Source organism: Anolis sagrei, chromosome 2 (genome assembly GCF_037176765.1).
Source record: "Anolis sagrei isolate rAnoSag1 chromosome 2, rAnoSag1.mat, whole genome shotgun sequence".
Lineage (NCBI taxonomy): Eukaryota > Metazoa > Chordata > Lepidosauria > Squamata > Dactyloidae > Anolis > Anolis sagrei.
In genome coordinates this window covers 106,718,342-106,737,866 of record NC_090022.1, presented here as the reverse complement: position 1 = coordinate 106,737,866, position 19,525 = coordinate 106,718,342, and the positions used below count along the sequence as shown (strand labels likewise).

At 37.7% G+C, this 19,525-nt stretch overlaps 1 protein-coding gene across 11 annotated transcripts in view; it reads left to right on the top strand.

Moving 5' to 3' along the window:
* Positions 1–19,525, top strand: part of TENM2 (teneurin transmembrane protein 2) — a 1,067,106-nt gene that overhangs the window by 145,397 nt on the left and 902,184 nt on the right. For all 11 annotated transcript variants that reach the window (XM_060765004.2, XM_060765001.2, XM_060765000.2 and 8 more), the window contains one exon: positions 17,296–17,600. In XM_060765004.2, the coding sequence (XP_060620987.2) occupies positions 17,375–17,600 (226 nt within the window). In that variant the 5' untranslated portion in view covers positions 17,296–17,374. The remainder of the gene's footprint in view (positions 1–17,295; positions 17,601–19,525) is intronic.

Below are 19,525 nucleotides of genomic sequence, written 5' to 3'. Positions count from 1 at the left end.
TCTTTGGTTTAATGAGGAGCAGGCAGCGATGAAGCAAATTTAGAGGAGACTAGAATGCGTGTGGCGTTCAGAGCACAATGAGTCAAACCAAACATGGCTATGTCTCTATTTAAGGTCATATGCCATGGCACTAGATGCCACAAAGAAATCTTTCTTTGCTGCCAACATTGAGTGTGCAAACAACCATCCAGCAAAGCTTTTTCAAATGCTCAGAGGTTTGTTACATGCGTCCTCACAAGATGGGGTCGCTGATCATTTGGCAGCTTGCTGTCAAACATTTACTTGGCTTTTTGCGAACAAAGTCATTCTGATTCATTCTGACTTGGATACCATGTTAATGGCAGTCTCTGAAGATGTAGCACAAGCACCTGCTTGTCAGGTTTTGATTGATTCTTTTCAATTGATGCAGCTCAAGGATGTGGACAAGATCATTGGAGAAACAGGGTCAACCACATGCATCCTAGACTCTTGCCCATCCGGGCTGATAAATGAAGCCAGAGGGATTTGGCAGAGTGGGTGAACGTGTTGGTTAACACCTCCCTGTGGGAAGGCAAAATTCCATCTAGACTAATAAAGGCTATAGTAAAACTGCTGTAGAAAAAACCACCACTTGTCCCCACTCAATTGAACAACCTTTGGCCTTTGTCCAATCTCCCCTTTTTGGGTAAAGTCATGGAACGTGTGGTGGCCTCACAACTCCGAGTATTCTTGGAGGAAACTGATTATCTGGATTTAGCACAGTCTGACTTTAGGCTGAGACATGGAGATGAAACAGCCTTGGTTGTCTTAGTGGACGATCTATGCCGGGAACTGGATGGGGGAGTGCCTTGCTGTTGGTTCTGCTGGACCTCTCATCGGCCTTCAATACCACAGACTATTGTATCCTTCTGGGATGTCTTGCAGGAATGCGCCTTGGAGATACTGTTTTGCAGTAGCTCCAGTCCTTCCAGGAGGGTCACTCCCAGACGGTGTTGTTGGGAAATACCTGCTCGGCCTCATGACCATTGTCCTGTGGGGTCCTGCAGGGCTCAATACTGTCCCTCATGTTGTTTAACATCTACATGAAGCTGCTGGGAGAGATCATCCAGAGTTTTGGAGTTGGATGCCATCTGTACGCAGATGATGTCCAACTCTTATCCCTCCTTTCCGCCTGCTACTAAGGAGGCTGTTCAGGTCCTGAACTGATGCTTGACCACTGTGATGGTCTAGATGAGGGCAAACAAACTGAAATTGATTCCAGACAAGACAGAGGTCCTCCTGGTCAGTGGCAAGGCCGAACAGGGTATAGGGTAGAGCCTGTGTTGGATGGGATTACACTCCCCCTGAAGATGCAGGTTCACAGCTTGGGAGTTCTCCTGGATTCATCATTGAGCCTGGAACCCTAGGTTTTGTTGGTGGCCAGGGGGGGCTTTCACACAATTAAAACTTGTGCACCAGCTCCCCCTATACCTTGGGAAGTCAGATTTGACCACATTGGTCCACGCTCTTGTTACATCTCAAAGAGACTACTGCATGTTATGTGGGGTTGCCTTTGAAGACTGTTTGAAAGCTTCAAGTAGTCCAGTGGTCAGCAGCCAGATTTCTAACTGGAGTGGGGCACAGAGAGCACATAACTCCCTTGCTGGACCAGCTCCTCTGGCTGCCAGTTTGCTGCTGAGCATAATTCAAAGTGCTGGCTTTAACCTGTAAAGCCCTAAACAGTTCTGACCCAGCGTTCCTATCTGAATGTATCTCCTCCTATGAACCATCTCAGAGATTAACATCATCCAGAGAGGCCCTGCTCTTGAGCCCACCCCCTTTGCAGGTGAGACTGGTGGGGACAAGAGATAGGGCTTTCTTGGTGGTGGCCCTTTGGCTGTGGAACTCCCAACCCAGAGAAATTTGATCACCCCCTCCCTCCTGAAGAAAGTTAAATCCTGCCTGTGGGACCAAACGTTTGCACAGTGATAGTGCAACAATTGATATGTCTGTGCAATACATTTGGTTTTCACATGTATGTATGGCATTAAATTTTGACACTATTATGTTGGAAACCGCTCAGGGGTGAGAAAAGCAGTATATAAATGCAGTAATTAAATAATAATAAATAAATAAACTGGAAGCCACAATGACTAAATTGCAACTATCATACATTGGCTACGTGATGATGATGATGATGATGATGATGATGATAAAACTTCTTTTTTGTACCCTTCCTCCATTTCCCCTAAGGGACTTGAGGCAGCTTACATAGGGCCAAGCCCGATCAAGACAGTTAAAATGTGACACGTTAAAATAAGTAAAACAACATTATAACAATATAAAACAGGCATCAAAATCAACAGCCAATAACAACATCCAGTTTATCGTCACGGGCGTGCGGACTAGTGCAACACTGACTTAAAGGATAGGGCTAATAGGTAAAGTGCATGGTTCATAAGGCAGCAGTAAAGATAGGAGCAATGGTAAAGTGTGAAGACAAAATTTAGGGTCCCGGCTGGGGCCAGCTATCTAAGGAATTATCTACCACTAACCATGCCAGAGATTGTGGCAGAAGTGAGATGAGACCCTCTCCAAAGGATCTTGGAGATCATGAAAGTTCGTAGAGGAAGATGTGGTCATGAAGATAGGCATTAGAGCTTTGTAGGTCATAACCTGCATCTTGAATTGGGACCAAAAACTTATCAGCAGCCAGTGGAGCTGTTTAAAGAGGGGGGTTGACTGCTCCCTGTAGTTTGCTCCAGTTAGCAACCTGGCAGCCAACTTTTGCTGCAGTTTTCAACTACAAATATGCACTGTGTCTGTCCCTAGTGCTTCTATTAATTTTTAAATAATATTAATGAGAGTTAAGAAGAATATTATCCTAAATTGCCATCTTTCTTCTGGATATATTACAGGGCCTAGAAGTTACTTTATTCCTACCAAGATATTTTGTAATCTGACTCTACTCTTGCCCCAAGGGTCTCAGTGACTGCATGGGGACTGCACAACTGAGTGGTGTTGGAATCAGTTTGGCACTGCTTGATCACAGCCCTCACCTTGTCCACATCATTTGGTACTTCTTCCTTCACCTCATCACTCTAGGCATCATCATTGCAGACATCAAGCAATGATTGGCACCATTTTTGTGCCTAATAGGCATTGCAAAGGTCAAAATGAAGGGACAAAGTAGGTGCTGTCCCCTGTTCTTGGCTGCCTGATCTCAGGGAAAGCAGGATGGCAATGTAAACAGCCATGGACATGAGCCTGAAGTTTTGGTTCACTCTGGATTTCAGGGGTAATTCAGAGCAACATGTGAATCCTGTTAGTGCAGTTTAAGGCAAATCAGATCTGTGTGTCATGCAACCACCACAGAAATGATCAGGCATCCCCTTCAAAATAGAGTCAGCATATGAACCCCCAGCAATGTTTCAGAAGAATGACTTCCACCAATTTCTACTGAGTTCTTTTTAATTATTATTCAGGAGTTATAATCAAAGTGTTAAAGTGATTTAGCAATATTACACTAGTTAAGCATTAGAATCATTTCCTTTTATTGTTAGCATTCCTCTTTTCCTTGCTTAATCTCTATTAAATCTGAGGGTTTTTTTTTTTTAAAGACCCTTCAGTTTAAAAAAAACCCTCTGTTTTCTAGCAGGAGACATGCTAAGCAGCAATGTGGAAGTACATTTCAGGAAATATTGGGTTAATTTAAACTAAACTGGAGAATGGAAATGAAAAGTCTTTAGTAATGCCAGGAGTTCTCTGGGACAGCATCATGTAAACCTCCAAAATACAATTGGTTTGTACAAGAGCAAAACTTGGAACTGTCAGACACCACCTGTTGCCTTGAGACTGGCTAAGTATGCCTGTGGTTTTTTTTTTCCTTCCTCACCTTCTGAATGTTAGAGTGCATGCAGTGTTTAGAGATCTTGATTTAAGGAGCCAACAAGCCAATGACTTGGAGAAAGAAAATAACAACAATAATAATAAGTTTTATTTGTTACTCACGTCTCATAATGGTTCTAGATGAGGTACAGTACAGTCAAAACACATCAACATAAAATAATACAATAAAATATATACAGTACACCAAAACTCACAATGATAAAATACATACATTAAAACACATGGTACAATAAACTATCAACCTCTTCACATGGGCTGCATTCAGTGACATATGCCAATTTAGCTTCTGTCATCCACCGAGCTGGCCAGCTCTCATCGCATGACGCCGGCATGACTCCGTGAGTAAAGATGGCACATGCTGCCACTAGGGCAGCACGGGAGGGCTCCTGTGTTGCCATTGTAATGCAGTGCTCAGGGGGAAGCTATGTGCACCACACTTGCCCCATCTGATCGCCCTCCGCTGGAGCTGGGCAATGAGAGTTGTGGGGCACCGGGTTCCCTACACCCCTCTATGAAGTGGAACACCACCAGCGGCCGTCTGACAAGGTTCTAAGCTTTATTGTAGGAAATCGAGGTGCTGATCTGACCTGGGTACATCTCAGAGTGTTGAGAGAGAATTCATGGGAAGAAAAAGAGGTGGAGAAATATCCCTAGAGTATCAGTTTACAGCACAGAAGAGTCATGGTAAATAGTCATAGAGGGAGGACACTTTGGGCCACTCAGGTCAATCCTATTTCTACTGCCCTCTGTGAAACATTATTCACTTCTCAATGCTAAGCATTGTTGCATTTCCAAAACTGAACACACATTTAGACAAGAGAAGGAAGTGGTCAAAATAACTACAAATAGTCCTACATTTTTGGGAGATTATCTTCTGTGGTCATGATCAATTCAGATTCAGGATTTCAGGGTGCCCAGAGAGAAATTGATCACCTTTTGCAATCATTTTTGAAGCAGATTCCATCGCAAATAGAAAATGATTTTTGCCATGGGCTGGGAAGGACAAGCTGTTTACATTATCACACAGGCTTGGCCTGCGCCAAGCATAGACAAAGAAAAAAAAAGCATCTGAATGCTCCAAGCATTTTGCAAATATTTGAATGCTCACAGATATTGTAGCATTTGTACACTAAGTAACATGATGCACCAAATGGAGAGCAAAAATGTGCTATTTCTCTTGTGCTTCTAATGGAAGGATATTACCGATGGCCAGCAACATATTTGATGCTATGAGTTTTGAATTCAGTTTTAAATGGTACAGCTAACATTCTTAATCTAGGATTAGATATTGATCTCAAAACAGAATTTAAGAAGGAATCTTTGTAGAACTCTCATGACAACTTGGGATATAATTAAGTTATTATTATTATTATTATTATTATTATTGTATTGTGGAAGGCTTTCATGGCCGGAATCACTCAGTTCTTGTGGGTTTTTTCGGGCTATATGGCCATGTTCTAGAGGCATTTCTCCTGACGTTTCGCCTGCATCTATGGCAAGCTTCCTCAGAGGGTGAGGTCTGATTATTATTATTATTATTATTATTGGTAGTAGTAGTAGTAGTAGTAGTAGTAGTAGAAGGCATCTCAAAAGGTTCCTTTGAGATTTCAAACATTATGTTGGAAGAGCTTTGGTTCCTTCTGGTCTGGGTCTCATCTTACTTGGATTATATATCTGTGACACTATAATATTAAAATAAAGCTGTAGTGTATTCCTAATGTCTATCTCAGCAACTGGATTCTCAGGGTTAAAACAAACAAGCACAAATTCTCATGTTGTGTTTTTGCTTTTACCTAGAGTTTTTTTCCCAGGTATAGCTGGTTTTGCAATATTATCCATGGACTACAATACTAATACTGCTAAAAGTGACCCTTTCTTCTAATCCAATATACAATTTAATGATAAATGAAATTGACAAAATCTTGGGAGCATTGCATTCATGCAGTTTCAGCCCATCCACAATCATCTACTACTTATAGACAACATTGAAAATTTGCTGAAAGTATTTATTATGATTCATACAACAGAGCTGGCTCTCACAATTGGCATGAACTAGACAGAAATACACTGAAACTCTTCCAGCTTTCTTCTGTCTCTACATTTCATTCAATTTCCCCTTTTCTTACCCATGTCATTTCATTACTAATCTGTTCAAAGTGAATGTTCCTTTCCCCCCTTTGGTATCACATACATTTTCTTCTATGAGAAGATTAATTCTTAGTAATCATGATTCACTGGCGACAATTCCACAAAGTTTATGCCTTATATCCCATTGAATTCAACAGAGAGCAAAGTATGTGCTAAAGTCTTAAACAATGAAATGAAGAATAATTAAAATACTTACTACTATGTATTTCAGGGGAGTCCAGACAGAACAGTCCACTCAGAATTAAGTTGGTCTGCGATGGGATTTTAATAACCATTGATATACTTAGTGCACCAAAGTTTCAATGTGTTGTATGTGTGAGCATGTGTTTTGAATGTGCTGTTGCTAAACAATTATATCAGTTCATGGGGAAAATAAAAGGATATATTACATTTTTCATTAACCAATCATACCATCATCAATTAACAGACTTCAGAAACATGGGGCATTAAACAGTCGATCAGTTATGCTTAAAGCACTGGAGGTAGAAATGTAAGACTTGTATAACAAGTGTCCTGAGGAGCATAGAGTACTAGGATTACAGAGAAATAAACAATTAACATTTCAGATGTCATGCAACATGATCAAAGTTACTTCATTAGTATAATACTAACATTTGCTAGTTACTCTTAAAAAATGTGTGGAATTTGGGGGCTTTTTACAGGAACTGTGATATAATTTATTTTCATGCTTAAGTCATATAACAAAAAGGCAATGAAAAATATTAGAAATGCAACAAGAAATGTGTGATTATTGAAACAAGATATTTAAAAACATGTAGTGAAAAATGTCTAGTCTTAAAGAGACTGAAAAATATTTTTCGATACTCTGAATGGGGCTCTGAAAAAAAAAGTGATTAATTTTACTTTGGTCTTCCTATCTGTTTCTACAGATGCATTGCCCTGAAGTTTTCCTAAATGCTTCTCTGTGATGATGGGAATACAGATGATCCTCTCTATCCACAGATTCTTCATCCGCAAATTACAACATCTGTGGTTTTAAAATATTACAAAAAAAGCAAACCTCAATTTGGACATTTTATAGAAGGGACACAATTTTTCTACACCATTGTATATCATAGACTTGAGCATCCACAGATTTTAGGATCCATTGGCGATTCTGGAGTCAAATCCCAATGGACACTAAGGGCCCACCATAGTGTTTTTCCTTCAATGAAAACTTTCTTGTGTGTGTGTGTGTTCGTGTCTTCCCTGTATATGTGTATCTCCCATATGTATTTGGACAATGCCATAAAACAGTATTATAAATCAATTCTGTTGGACTAAACTTGTTTCAGTGGAAATCTCTTTTAGCTTAATTTAAAATAGTTAGCAGGACAACTTGCAATATGATAATAAATCATACCTGAACATGTTTCTTATACATGCAGTTTCACTAAAAAAAAAAATGGCAGCCTTGGCTGTTCCTAGCTGAGACAAATTGAAGATTTAATTGATATTTAAGTTAGAAGAATAAGTAAAGACATATTCTTAAGTATAAGAGGTTGAATTAAATATTAATTTAATTTTAAAAATATATACAAAATATTGTAATTCAGTGTCAAAAGGAATTAATTTAAAAGTGCCTTTGTGGAGCTAGCAGTAAATGATATTTGGTCTCCGGTTGTTGATATATTAATAAATAATCAACTCTAGTTTGAAAATGGAAAGCCAACTATTTCCTTTTGAATAATTCTTTTTACACACATCTGGTGGTGCATTGATATGCACACACAGAGCATCTTAATACAAATGGGCTTGAGTTTCAAAAATGTGACATGTGAAGTAGAAGACCATAGAATACATTCAATATAATGGCAAATGGAGTCACAATTCATGAGGAAAGAATCATTTTTTCATATAAATTTATTACACCGGTGTTTCTTTTGAAATGGAAAATTGTAGCTCCCCACCTGAGGATTCTTAGCCCATCCGGGAAGTAGTTCTTGAATAAGTACAATGGCTGCTAGTCCTTATTGTGTGCTGAGATACTTTTTTTTCTTGTAGTGGCTATGGCTGTAGTTCAGTATGTTTAATGGAACACAACATTATTTTATGTGTGTGTTGACTCTGATCAGTAGGCATGCGGGATGGTCACTCCTAGGTGAGAGTGGCAGAAATCTTCAGGCAGGTGAGACTTTTATTTTATTATCCCACTTTGCCACCAATTGTGTAAAAGATAAGGTTTTGTTTATTTGAGAGTGGGGTTTACGTGAGAGAGATAATTCTAGGACACCTGTTTATGTCACTTTAATATCTGTAATCCAATGCAACATTTATCTTTGGCTTCACAAGATCTTCAACTTCTTCTCTTCTAGAAAATCTTCTTTTAAATAAGCAAACACGAATTCTCAGTATCTGAACTGAACAGAAGCAACATTTATTTTGAACATTTCTCAGGTTCTCACATGTTTGGCGGTCACACACTATCTGCTTATTAACGTTACACTTAACTCTTTGTTCTTCCAGAAATATGAAACAGTTACTAATAAACTCAGTTCTTGTGGGTTTTTTTGGGCTATATGGCCATGTTCTAGAGGCATTTCTCCTGACGTTTCGCCTGCATCTATGGCAAGCATCCTCAGAGGTGAGCTCTGAGGATGCTTGCCATAGATGCAGGCGAAACGTCAGGAGAAATGCCTCTAGAACATGGCCATAGAGCCCGAAAAAACCCCACAAGAACTGAGTGATTCCAGCCATGAAAGCCTTCAACAATACATAGTTACTAATAAACTTTTAACATCAAGTTATCTTCTGTCTCTTTAGTATCTGCGATTTCCTTTCCTTTAAGACTTATATTCTATTCTCAGTCTTACTCCTGATGCTTCAGACTTGAATGCTTCTACTCTTAAAAACTCAATATTGGAGAATAAACACCTGGCTCACTATCTAGTTTCACCTTTCCTTTCTGACTACCTGTCAGAAATTTAAACTACTTGGTCTAGCTCCACCTAGCTTGAACCAACCATCCTTTGGCTTATCCAGCCACCAACTCACGCTTTTTAAACCCATTTCAAAACTGTCCTCTCTCCAACAGTGGCAATTAGCTCCACCCCTTTTCTTCTGCCTGCTGTGTCGCAATGCCTGGGCTTCTGGCCACCCCCTCCCCCAACTAGCCAGCACTTATATCCCAACATTAATAAACATATCTAAAACCCACATTATAATTAGACATTTCGTTACAGCCTGTGGTGAGAAAAGAGAACTACAGCTGAAAATGTTAAGTTTGTAGTGTTTTCTAATGGCAGTATTTAAACTGGCCCCGAGGAGTGGGTGTAACAGTGATATTTTTCTCGTGTTTTTGAATGCACAATAGTAGCAATAACAATAACTAGTACATCATGAGTAATCAGGTGAGTTGTCTTTGTGGACTCCAGTAAATAAATTTGTTGCCTGTTTAGGGAGTGCAAAGGATCATCATCTATGATCTGATTATTCCATTAGGTTAAAATTAACAAATGAGTAGTGTTTTATTTTCAGTAAACAATACATTCTTTATTCCCTGTACAGAAAATGTTGATTCAGTGTAAAAAAAAAAGAGTTAATTTTGTGTGGAATACATTTTGAAATGATTTTTGAAAAATTTCTCACAGCAGCAGGAAAATTGTCAGTTACTAACTGCTTCCTTAAAAATGAAATTAGTAAAGAATTATATCCTTACTCATTAGTTAGTATTCAGTGGGGTTGGTTTTTGCCCCCATCCACAGTATTTGGTGGGATGATGATTTCCCTTCCTTTCATGCAGCATATATTGGAGCCCCAAAACCTTATCTGGACCTTAGAAACCCCCGACATATTGGATTGCAGAAGGGAAGGAAGAATAAAGTTCTCTTCTGCTAGTATTCAGGCAAAGACACTGACTTTCCATAATGGTTTTCAAAATACTGAACAGTTATTTCACATTGTATGAGCTATGGTCCACCATTCTCCCATAAGGTAGATATTGATTGTTAGCTATGAGGCTATTACTCAGTAGTTTTCCATTTAAGATATACCTCCTGTAGAAATGTAAAACCCTGGATAGTAGTGAATCCTGTTGAAATGAATGACTTTCGGCAGAAGCATATCATATAATTGTACTGAAGGAAAAGAAAATACCAAGAGAAAAAATATTTTTGGATATAGGGCTCATACTACTTTCATGTAACATGACATTTTGCTACTGATAATAACATTTTTAAAAAGTAAAGATGCCTATTACTTGGTCGGAATCTGATTCTAAAATGTGACAGCAATATTGGCTTAAGGAAAATAATATCAAATGCATTCATGTCATTGCACGTGCCAACTATGCTTTTCTGAACTACAGAAGAGCTTGTGTTTGCAGTAGTGAATTTGGTTAGTAGTTTTATATATTAATTTAAGAGTTTCTAGGATGACCATGTATTGAGGCCTAGAACAGAGTTCCCCATGATACTTCTAAACAAATATTATTATTTTGTTCATTACTGTTTATCAAGCAATAGGTTATTCCTGACCTTCAGAAAGAAGTAAAAACGTGGTTATGTGACCAAGCTTTGGGATAGAGAGCTTTTTAGTGCAACAAGAGAATAAGGAACAGTGAATAGACTAATGGAATGGCTTCGGATTATGATTCTCGATGGTGTGATTTTAATAATTAATTTTAAATGGTGTTGCTTAATGTTTGGTTTTAATGTAAATGTTTACATTTCATTTTGGCATCAAATTGCTGCGTAATTTGTAAGGCTGCTCTGAGTCCCCTTTGGGGTAGAGAAAGGCGGGATTTAAATGAAGTAAGTAAGCAAGTAAATAAATAAATAAATACTTGTTAGTTATTTATTTACAGTATTTATATCCTGCCCTTCTCACCCCGCAGGGGACTCAGGGCGGATTACAATGTACATGTAAATATAAAAATGTACCTGTTCTGACATACATACAAATTCAGCTTGAGAACAAACCTGCAGAACCTATCTTTTTGTAACTTGGGGACTGTCTGTATACTATATAGTATATAAATATTATAGAAGAAATGTGTGTTCTTGCAACAGAAAATAATTCTCTGTTGTCATTTATTTATAATGTCTTGATTTAAATGTTTTAAAGAAATATAATACATTTAGACAATCATGGTTCAAAATTATTTCCAACGTTCTTGCTCAATATAAATCATTATTTATTGATATGAATTCATTATACAAATCACTAAAACAGATTTAACAATATTGTGTTAATTCTGCAATGATAAGATAATGTATCTACTGTAACAACACTGTAGCATCAGATAATTGTTCTTTTTACACAATAAAAGGGTATTTGTAAATTAACTTTTAAACTCTATTTTTTAAAATCTCTGTTACTTTTTCCAAACAATTCTGTCCGAAAAAGTTTTAATACTTGTGCTTCTAATTTCTATGAAGACTTTTGTGCATAGCATAGAAATACAAATGCTTTAGCTAAGAATTGCAGATAAGTATTTAAATTCAGAGGTAAGCCTATAGGTTAGCTATTGATTCTAAGTTAACACTCATCCTATCTAGTGAGGTGCTTTAGTAACCCAAATGTATGCTTCGCTTTGAAATTCACCCAGAACTTGACCTAGAAGGTACATATTTCATAGTGTTTATGAATGTCAAACAATATCCCAAAAGTTGCGGCCATTGTCCATATACCTTTTCACGAGCATAAAATAACTAAAATATTTTCCCCTAGCAAATGTGTTTTAATTTTGTCATTGGGCTCTCTTCTGTTTCCCTCTAAGTGCTTTCATTATTTCACGGGTAAAGGATTAATATATTGCAGTTGTAAAATAAATATTTTCTGTTGCTTAGATATGGAGGGCAGTAAATGCACATTCAATCGATCTTCTTGGGGGAGACACCAAGAGAGATAATAATGTCATGAGAAGTATGTATGGAAGGAACTTGTCAAGACTTCTATATACAATTAACCATGGTGTAGATCAGGAGTCCTCAAACGTTTTAAACAGAGGGCCAGGTCACAGTCCCTCAGACTGTTGGAGGGCCGGATTATAATTTTTAAAAAAGCATGAATAAATTCCTATGCACACTGCACATCTCTTGTTTGTAGTGCAAAAAAATGCTTTAAAACAATACAATAATTAAAAGGAATAACAATTTTAACAAATATAAACTTATTAGTATTTCAATGGGAAGTGTGGGCATGCATTTGGCTGATGAGATAGGATTGTTGTTGTTGTTGTTCTGTGCTTTCAAGTCATTTCAGACTTAGGTTGACCCTGAGCGAGGGCTGGGTAAATGGCCTTGGAAGGCCGTATCCCGCCCCTGGGCCTTAGTTTGAGGACCCCTGGTGTAGATGGAGACATCATTCAGGAACACCCAGGTTCAAATAAGCCTCTGAACAATGGTGCACCTTTTCAGATGCACTTAAGTTACATCTATATAAATCTAGTTATATCCATGAAAGCACATACTGAAATAAATTATACTCATACTAAAATGATACTAAAATACATTCTTTCTTTCCACTATTCCCATTTTTCTGTTTGTGTTGTGAGAGACTAGCAAAGTTGATGCTTGGAAACTAAGAGTTAGTGGCATGAATGTGTGGTGAGACTATAAATAGCCAAGGCAGTATATCACCTGAAAGAACAGCAGCTTGCTACACCATTGGAATTTCATATTGGTTACCATTTGATGACAATTTGTTCATATTTTTCCAAATAATGAAATAAAATGGGATCACAAAAGATCTGCTAAGTGGCAAGGAAGGAAATTGTCTTTTTGTTCATCCCAGTTCCATAACTTGGGTTTCTTAAGAATTCATATACACACACCTACTTAGGTTCAGGTAAGCTAAGATGTTTGTCTTTGGTTACAAGGCAAACAATATGAAGATGAAAGACAGCATGAAAACATGAGGACTACAATGGAGGCTATCTGATGCTACTCATTTTTTTGCTTTATTATTCCATTATCTATAAGGAAGCAAGACCTAAATGTTTGGCTCTGTTTTTAATTTCCCTTTTCCATTCATTCATTCAACAGAAAATGTTCAATTTGTTTGCCAATAGTAATAGGTTAATAACCTATTACTATTAGACTGAGGGCACATAAAGGCGAATAGCTTTATTCGCCTTCATGCTGGCAAACCTAGGGCTGGGCTGATACGTTTTGGCCCAGCTCTTATCATTATACTTGCAGAAGTTAATGAGGGTGAAACACCTCCTGGTGTTGGGGAGAGGTTGCAGACATTCTCCTGGGGATGTAGCTTTCTAACAATTAAATAAGATGGGAACATTTTTTTTTCTCTGCTTCCCTCTTTCCCTGTGGCTTGCTACAATGAGTATGTGTCTATCAAGTGCCACAGTGTAATTCCCAAAGCATTTCTGGAGAGGAAGACCATTCACCCCATAGGGCAAAACCAATTGCACTTCTAAAAGTTGGGTGTTTAAAAAGTCACGTCATCCTATCTAATTGTACCCAATCCATCTGAGAGTTGTATGACCTTTCTGGTGTACAGAGGAACCTGGAGTGCTTCTTGAGTTTCTGAAGGAACAAATGATCTGACAAATATGGGAGCAGAGGTCAAAACTGTACCATTCTTACATGGAAAGACAATCAGTAAGTTACTACATGGAGGATAGCTGAGAAATGTAGTGTGTATTTTTATATTATTGTATTTTGTTTTGCTTTATGATTTTTTGTAAGAGAAATGATGGCATGCATTTGAAAAATTCTGCATACAAGCCGCTGTTTTGTTGGCCAGAACATTTCTCTGCAAGTGCTACTACAGTTTCACCATGACACTTAACGACAGCTGTAAGAACTAAGGGTCGTGACGGTCATGTCTATGGAGCAGAGGGGATGAGATCAGAAAGCAGTTGGAGCCAAAAGGGCCATTTACCTATTGATTTTAGTACATTTATATTTTTCCTACGTACAGCCTGAGACTGGGTATGTAGAGCTCTAAGCTGCTTTATTCTATGTACTAAGCAGCCCCAGTTAGCAAAACAGTCCTTTATGTGCCCTCAGTCTAAGGATGTATTTATTTATTTATTTATTTATTATGTTTCTATCCTGCTCTCTCTCACCACGAAGGGGACTCAGAGCGGCTTACAGTTGCCAATATTTAATGCCACATAATTTTTTATTATTATTATTACATTAATTAATGCCACATAAAAAAAATATACAAAACAATACAGAAATCGGTGGGTTGTTGTAAGTTTTTCAGACAGTATGGCCATGTTCCAGAAGCATTCTCTCCTGATGTTTCACCTGCATCTATGGCACGCAACCTCAGAAGTTGTGAGGCATCCTCAGACCTCATAACCTCTGAGGATGCCTGCCATAGATGCTTCTGGAACATGGCCATACAGCCCGAAAAACTTACAACAGCCCAGTGATTCTAGCTATGAAAGCCTTTGACAATTCATTAATACAGAAATCTCAGTTAAGTATTCATTTTCCATGAGAAAATGTTTTGATACACTGAGGTAAGAGACTGTTAATTTCTTTTCTCTATCACAAGAACAAAACAAGTCCTTTCCACCCTCCATAATTTGGAGAAAACTCATGTGTTTTCTTTTGTGGAGGAAAACATGCTCACAAACACACTCATACAGCTAACACAGGAGTACTGGCCAGTTCATGCAAACAACCCATCCAATGTTTCTAATTTTTAAAAATCCATGGACTAAGGAAGTTAGAGTTTTGCTACATAATTTGCCCACATATTATTCTTGTAAAATCTTTCTTGACAATGGCAGAATATAATTTTGTTAAAATGAGAACATTTTGTAATTGTGATATATGATATTTTAATGAGTGTATATGTTTTTTATGGCTGGAAACCGGGCTGAGTCCCTCAATGAGGTTGAGAAGCTCGGTATAGAAAACTGTGAAATAAATAAATAAATAAATAACATTTCATTTTCTCATTATTATTATTTTGTTGTTGTTAACTGCAATCACTTCACTTTGACTTACAGTTACCCTATGAATAAGAGACTGCCGAGTTACCCTATCATCCCTTCTTGGCTCTTGTAGGACCACAGCTTCCTTGATTGAGTTTATTCCACTGTAACAACTTTCTTTTCTTATTACCTTTTACCTTACTAAGAATTATTCCCTTTTCTAGTGAGTCATGCCTTCTCATGATATGACCAAAATATGACAATCTCGGTTTAATCATCTGGTCCTCTAGAAAAATTAGCTGCAATACCCATTTATTTGTCTTTTTAGCAGTCCATTGTATCATTCTTACATTCCTAATTCAACCATACTGCTGAGCTTGATCAAACAGTAGAAAAAATCTGGCAACTGCCTTGGACTGTGGAAATATCAGAGCAACTTAGGCCTTGCATTTATCACAGAGAAATAGTCCTAGGTGAAGGGCACTAAAGGCTTTCCAGTTTCTCTGCTGGTTGATAACAATTGTATGACATGGCCAAGTCTTCACTGAGTGCCACTGACTATTCATGAATTTGAGACTGCTTTAAATGTACAGAAAGCAAGGAGATATAGCATTCTGAGGCACATCTTCACTGATCCTGTATTCCAAAGGGAGGCAAATCGGTACTATGGCGACTGCATAATGCATGGAGTTGTTTTGGGTTAATATGGCTTTTCCTCTGAGAATCCAGAACACACCACATCTTTGGGTCTGTGTAAGCAATTGGGCTGGTTCCAAGATGGTACTGGCTACAACTGTTTACATGGCATCCTATACTCCCAGGCCTTAGACAACCCAGGGACAAGGGATGGTATTCACAATCTCCAAGCTGGTTTTATCATAGTGGTGGCCACTGAGCATAACCTGGCAGCTATCCACCATTTGTCACCTGGAATGACATCGGCCAGGGTGCAAAAAAAGGAAGGGTCAATTTCCTCTCTTCCCCCTCCATTTACATTGCTCTGATGCTCCAGCCAACATCATTCCAGGCACACAATCCCATGAGAGATACTATCCACATCACCTCTAGTGGCTGCCACTACAACAGGAACAGGAGGGGAAAGTAAGAGTGGCCATCTAGTGGTGCCAAACCAGGTTTGGTGCCACTGGACAATCAGGACCCACTCCCACCTCCAGGAAAATGAGTCCCAGAATAAAATGTCCAAGTAGAACCACCCCTGCTTAATTCTTTATTATTTCATATGAAACAATATGAATGAGATATGGTAATAATTCTAAACCACTTAATAGAAATAGTCCTTGGGTTGGCACGATTGATGCATACACATCACAGTTCCATAGCAGTATATGCTATTTCCTTTTTCTCTGCAAGATTTTCCCAGATCATAAAAATTCTAGCATTTTAGAAGTCACTTATGAATTGTGTGTGTGTGTATTTGTAGTAGAGAATCATCTTTTATTCAAGGTTATGTAGTCCTTTTATGATTGATCATAGAGCAGGAGAGTTGGGAAGGGCACAAAAGGAATTCACTAAACAAACACCCATGAGATGTAGCCATAAACTTGCCTTTTTGTGAAGGCAGCAGGACAAAAGGAAGTGCTTTCTCTGTAGTTTTGAACTAAAAGTGCCAGCAGTTCTCAGCATTGGCTGTATTGGCTATGCTGACTGAGAACTCGGGAGTCCAATAACTTCTGCAGGTCTGCACAATTCTGACTCCTGATCTTTATACAAATTCTGGTTGGGCTGGCGTATTGTGGAGTGAATGTTCTGTCATCTGGTGATAGAAAGAACAACACCAACTTGTTTTCTGAAATATTTGAGTCTAAACAATACTTTGCATGGGAATCCTCTCACCTTCCATATGTGGTCTGCCCGTTTTTTCCAAGGTTCTGGACACCTCTAATACCCGTTTTCCAAATTGTTGGAAAGAATGTTGAAGAAAAGAAATACTAAAAGAAAAATAAGTAGTTCCTTGTGTAGAATGTATTCACTGTGAACATTACTCCAATGTGTGTATTTTATGTTGTTCCCTGCATTTTGATCCTCCCAGAATGATAAGGAAGTAAAGAGACTTCCAACCTGGTTTTCTTTGTGTTATTGCAGAGCATAAACTAATAACTCAGAGTCAAAGAACACCACATATTCATACATGAAAAATTACAGTAGTTTACTTTATCATCTTTTTCTAAATTGTACAATAAAAAGGTACTTTTAATAAAATGTGACTCAAACAGCTAGATAACTATAATTGTATTCGTTTCCATTATGGTGAATTACCATCTATAGTTTTAGTGATTTATATATTAGAATTCTGTGGTTTTTTATTGTATTTTTATACTTTGTTTTCTTAAGTGAATTAAGAAATGTGAAATCCAAACCAAAAAATTTACTCCACTCTTATCTATTATTTTTATTTTTTGTAGGTGGTAAAGTGACCAGTCTCAGGCTAAGCATTTCACAGCAGTGGGGGGGAAAGATTCATTCTTCCCCTGACCCAGAACTATGGATATAAAAGACCGAAGGCACCGCTCTTTGACCAGAGGTCGGTGTGGGAAGGAATGTCGTTATACAAGTTCTTCATTGGACAGTGAGGACTGCAGAGTACCTACTCAGAAGTCCTACAGTTCAAGTGAAACACTGAAAGCTTATGATCATGACAGCAGAATGCACTATGGAAATCGAGTCACTGACCTAGTTCACAGAGAATCAGATGAGTTTCCAAGACAAGGTATGTTTGAGGATTATAGTGTTTTTGCCTAACAATATTGATTACAACACAATGTTTAAGTGCTCATGTGGTGATTCTGGATTTTGTTATTTGAAAGCTATCTTTAGTTGTAATTTGGCATATTGATACCAAACCTGGTCTCCATTGTGATGGCAAGTTGTTAATACATTGATTTCAGTCATATTTAAAAATGCTGTTTTGTACCTACACTTTTTAACACAGAAGGATTAATAATTCTAAGAGTTAACCAGCTGTCATATTATCATTTGTCTGCTATGCCCAAATGTTATAACCTTGTATTATGTCACTAAGCTTCATTACATGCATAATAGAGACACTCTCGCTGCTTATTTCTTTGTGGGACTTGCTGTACTGCTAAGATGAGTAAAACATTGTGATTAGCTTCCGGTAATAATCACTTATGAGGTACTTTATAATTTCTCCTCTATTTCCTGTTGAACTGAATTGAAATGTGGAGATTTACACTTTTCCTTGACATCATTTTGTCATCAAAGTTGCCTTACCTTTAATTTCATAAAAAATAAAGGGATCACTCATCTAATTACATTCATGTTTAGTAGTTATATGCTAGTACTTCACAGATAGTCAGAAGCCCATTGTAAATATGAGATTTACACAATTTCCCAATATGTAAATTTATAAAGCTTCCTTTAGTGCTGTACAGATAGAGATATGCACATACACACAGAATATTTTTTTGTTTCGTACCCTAGAAAGAAGTAGAGTTCTCTTTATTGTGCTATGTTTTCCCTTGTACTTCTATGAATGAAAATTCATTATGATTCCTTGTCAGCTTTTCAATATGTGAATTATTCAAACAGATTTGTGGCATGAAAATGTTTTAGATATCCTGGCTATTTCTGGATATTCAGTCATAGTACCAAAATTGTGGTTGTGTGCATCCTAGCTGTGAGCGTCTCAAATGTCGGATAATAATATGGAATTCTATTAAACCACCTAATCCCTTTGTGAGACTTATCCCAAGGAAATTATTTTAGTGTTTCTTCTAGCCTAGCAGAGAATACATCTGAGACATATTGTTTCTTTTTAAAAATTGTCTTTCCAATGGAATGAATCCCATTGGCTTATGCTATTCCATTTACTGAAAGAGTACTTGCTCAATACAGCTTTTAATTTTATTCTATAGTGGCTGTATAAACACACTTTATGCCTTAATCTAAGGGGTACAACTTGTGGTTCTTATCAGAACTAACTGGTCTCAATATTATGTTCCTAATAAGATCTTAGTTGTTTTTTTCTCCATGCTGTAAGACTCTCTCTGGACCTATTAGCATTAAATCACATACTTTTGTTGAGTAGATTTTTGCCCTGTCAATTCACCAATGCACCCAGCACGACAGTGACTTGACTACTGACTGCAGTGGATATATGCACCCAAATTTTCCCCAGTCAGGCACAATCCATTTATCCTCGATGATTCCTAGTGTTACTGTTGTGGTTATGCTTCTTAAAACTGAAGAAAGACAAGTGAATAAATTATCTGGTGTTTGCATAGCTTCAAAATTGGACAAGGAATGTATGTTCATGGATCACTCTGAGTTTTTAAAATGTTTCTTTCTTGTGTCTTTGTGAAAAGATTGTTTCAGCTTACGTATGATATGCAATATTGACCATTTTTTTCTATTTGGTATGTAGCTTAGCATATGTGACTTAGCCTTCCTGAATTATATCCCTTTACATATATGGCCCTTGTAATTATTTCTGTCTCTACCTGTTTAGTATATTGAGTATTCATTTGCCCATTGAATGAAACATTAATTAGTTGTCTCTTTATTATTTACTGTTTTCATATGAATTGCCTGAGGAGAAAAATAACTATTTATTCTCAGTTGTGCAGATGTCCTTGAGTCTGTAGGTGGAATCATTGTTAGTAGAAAATACTA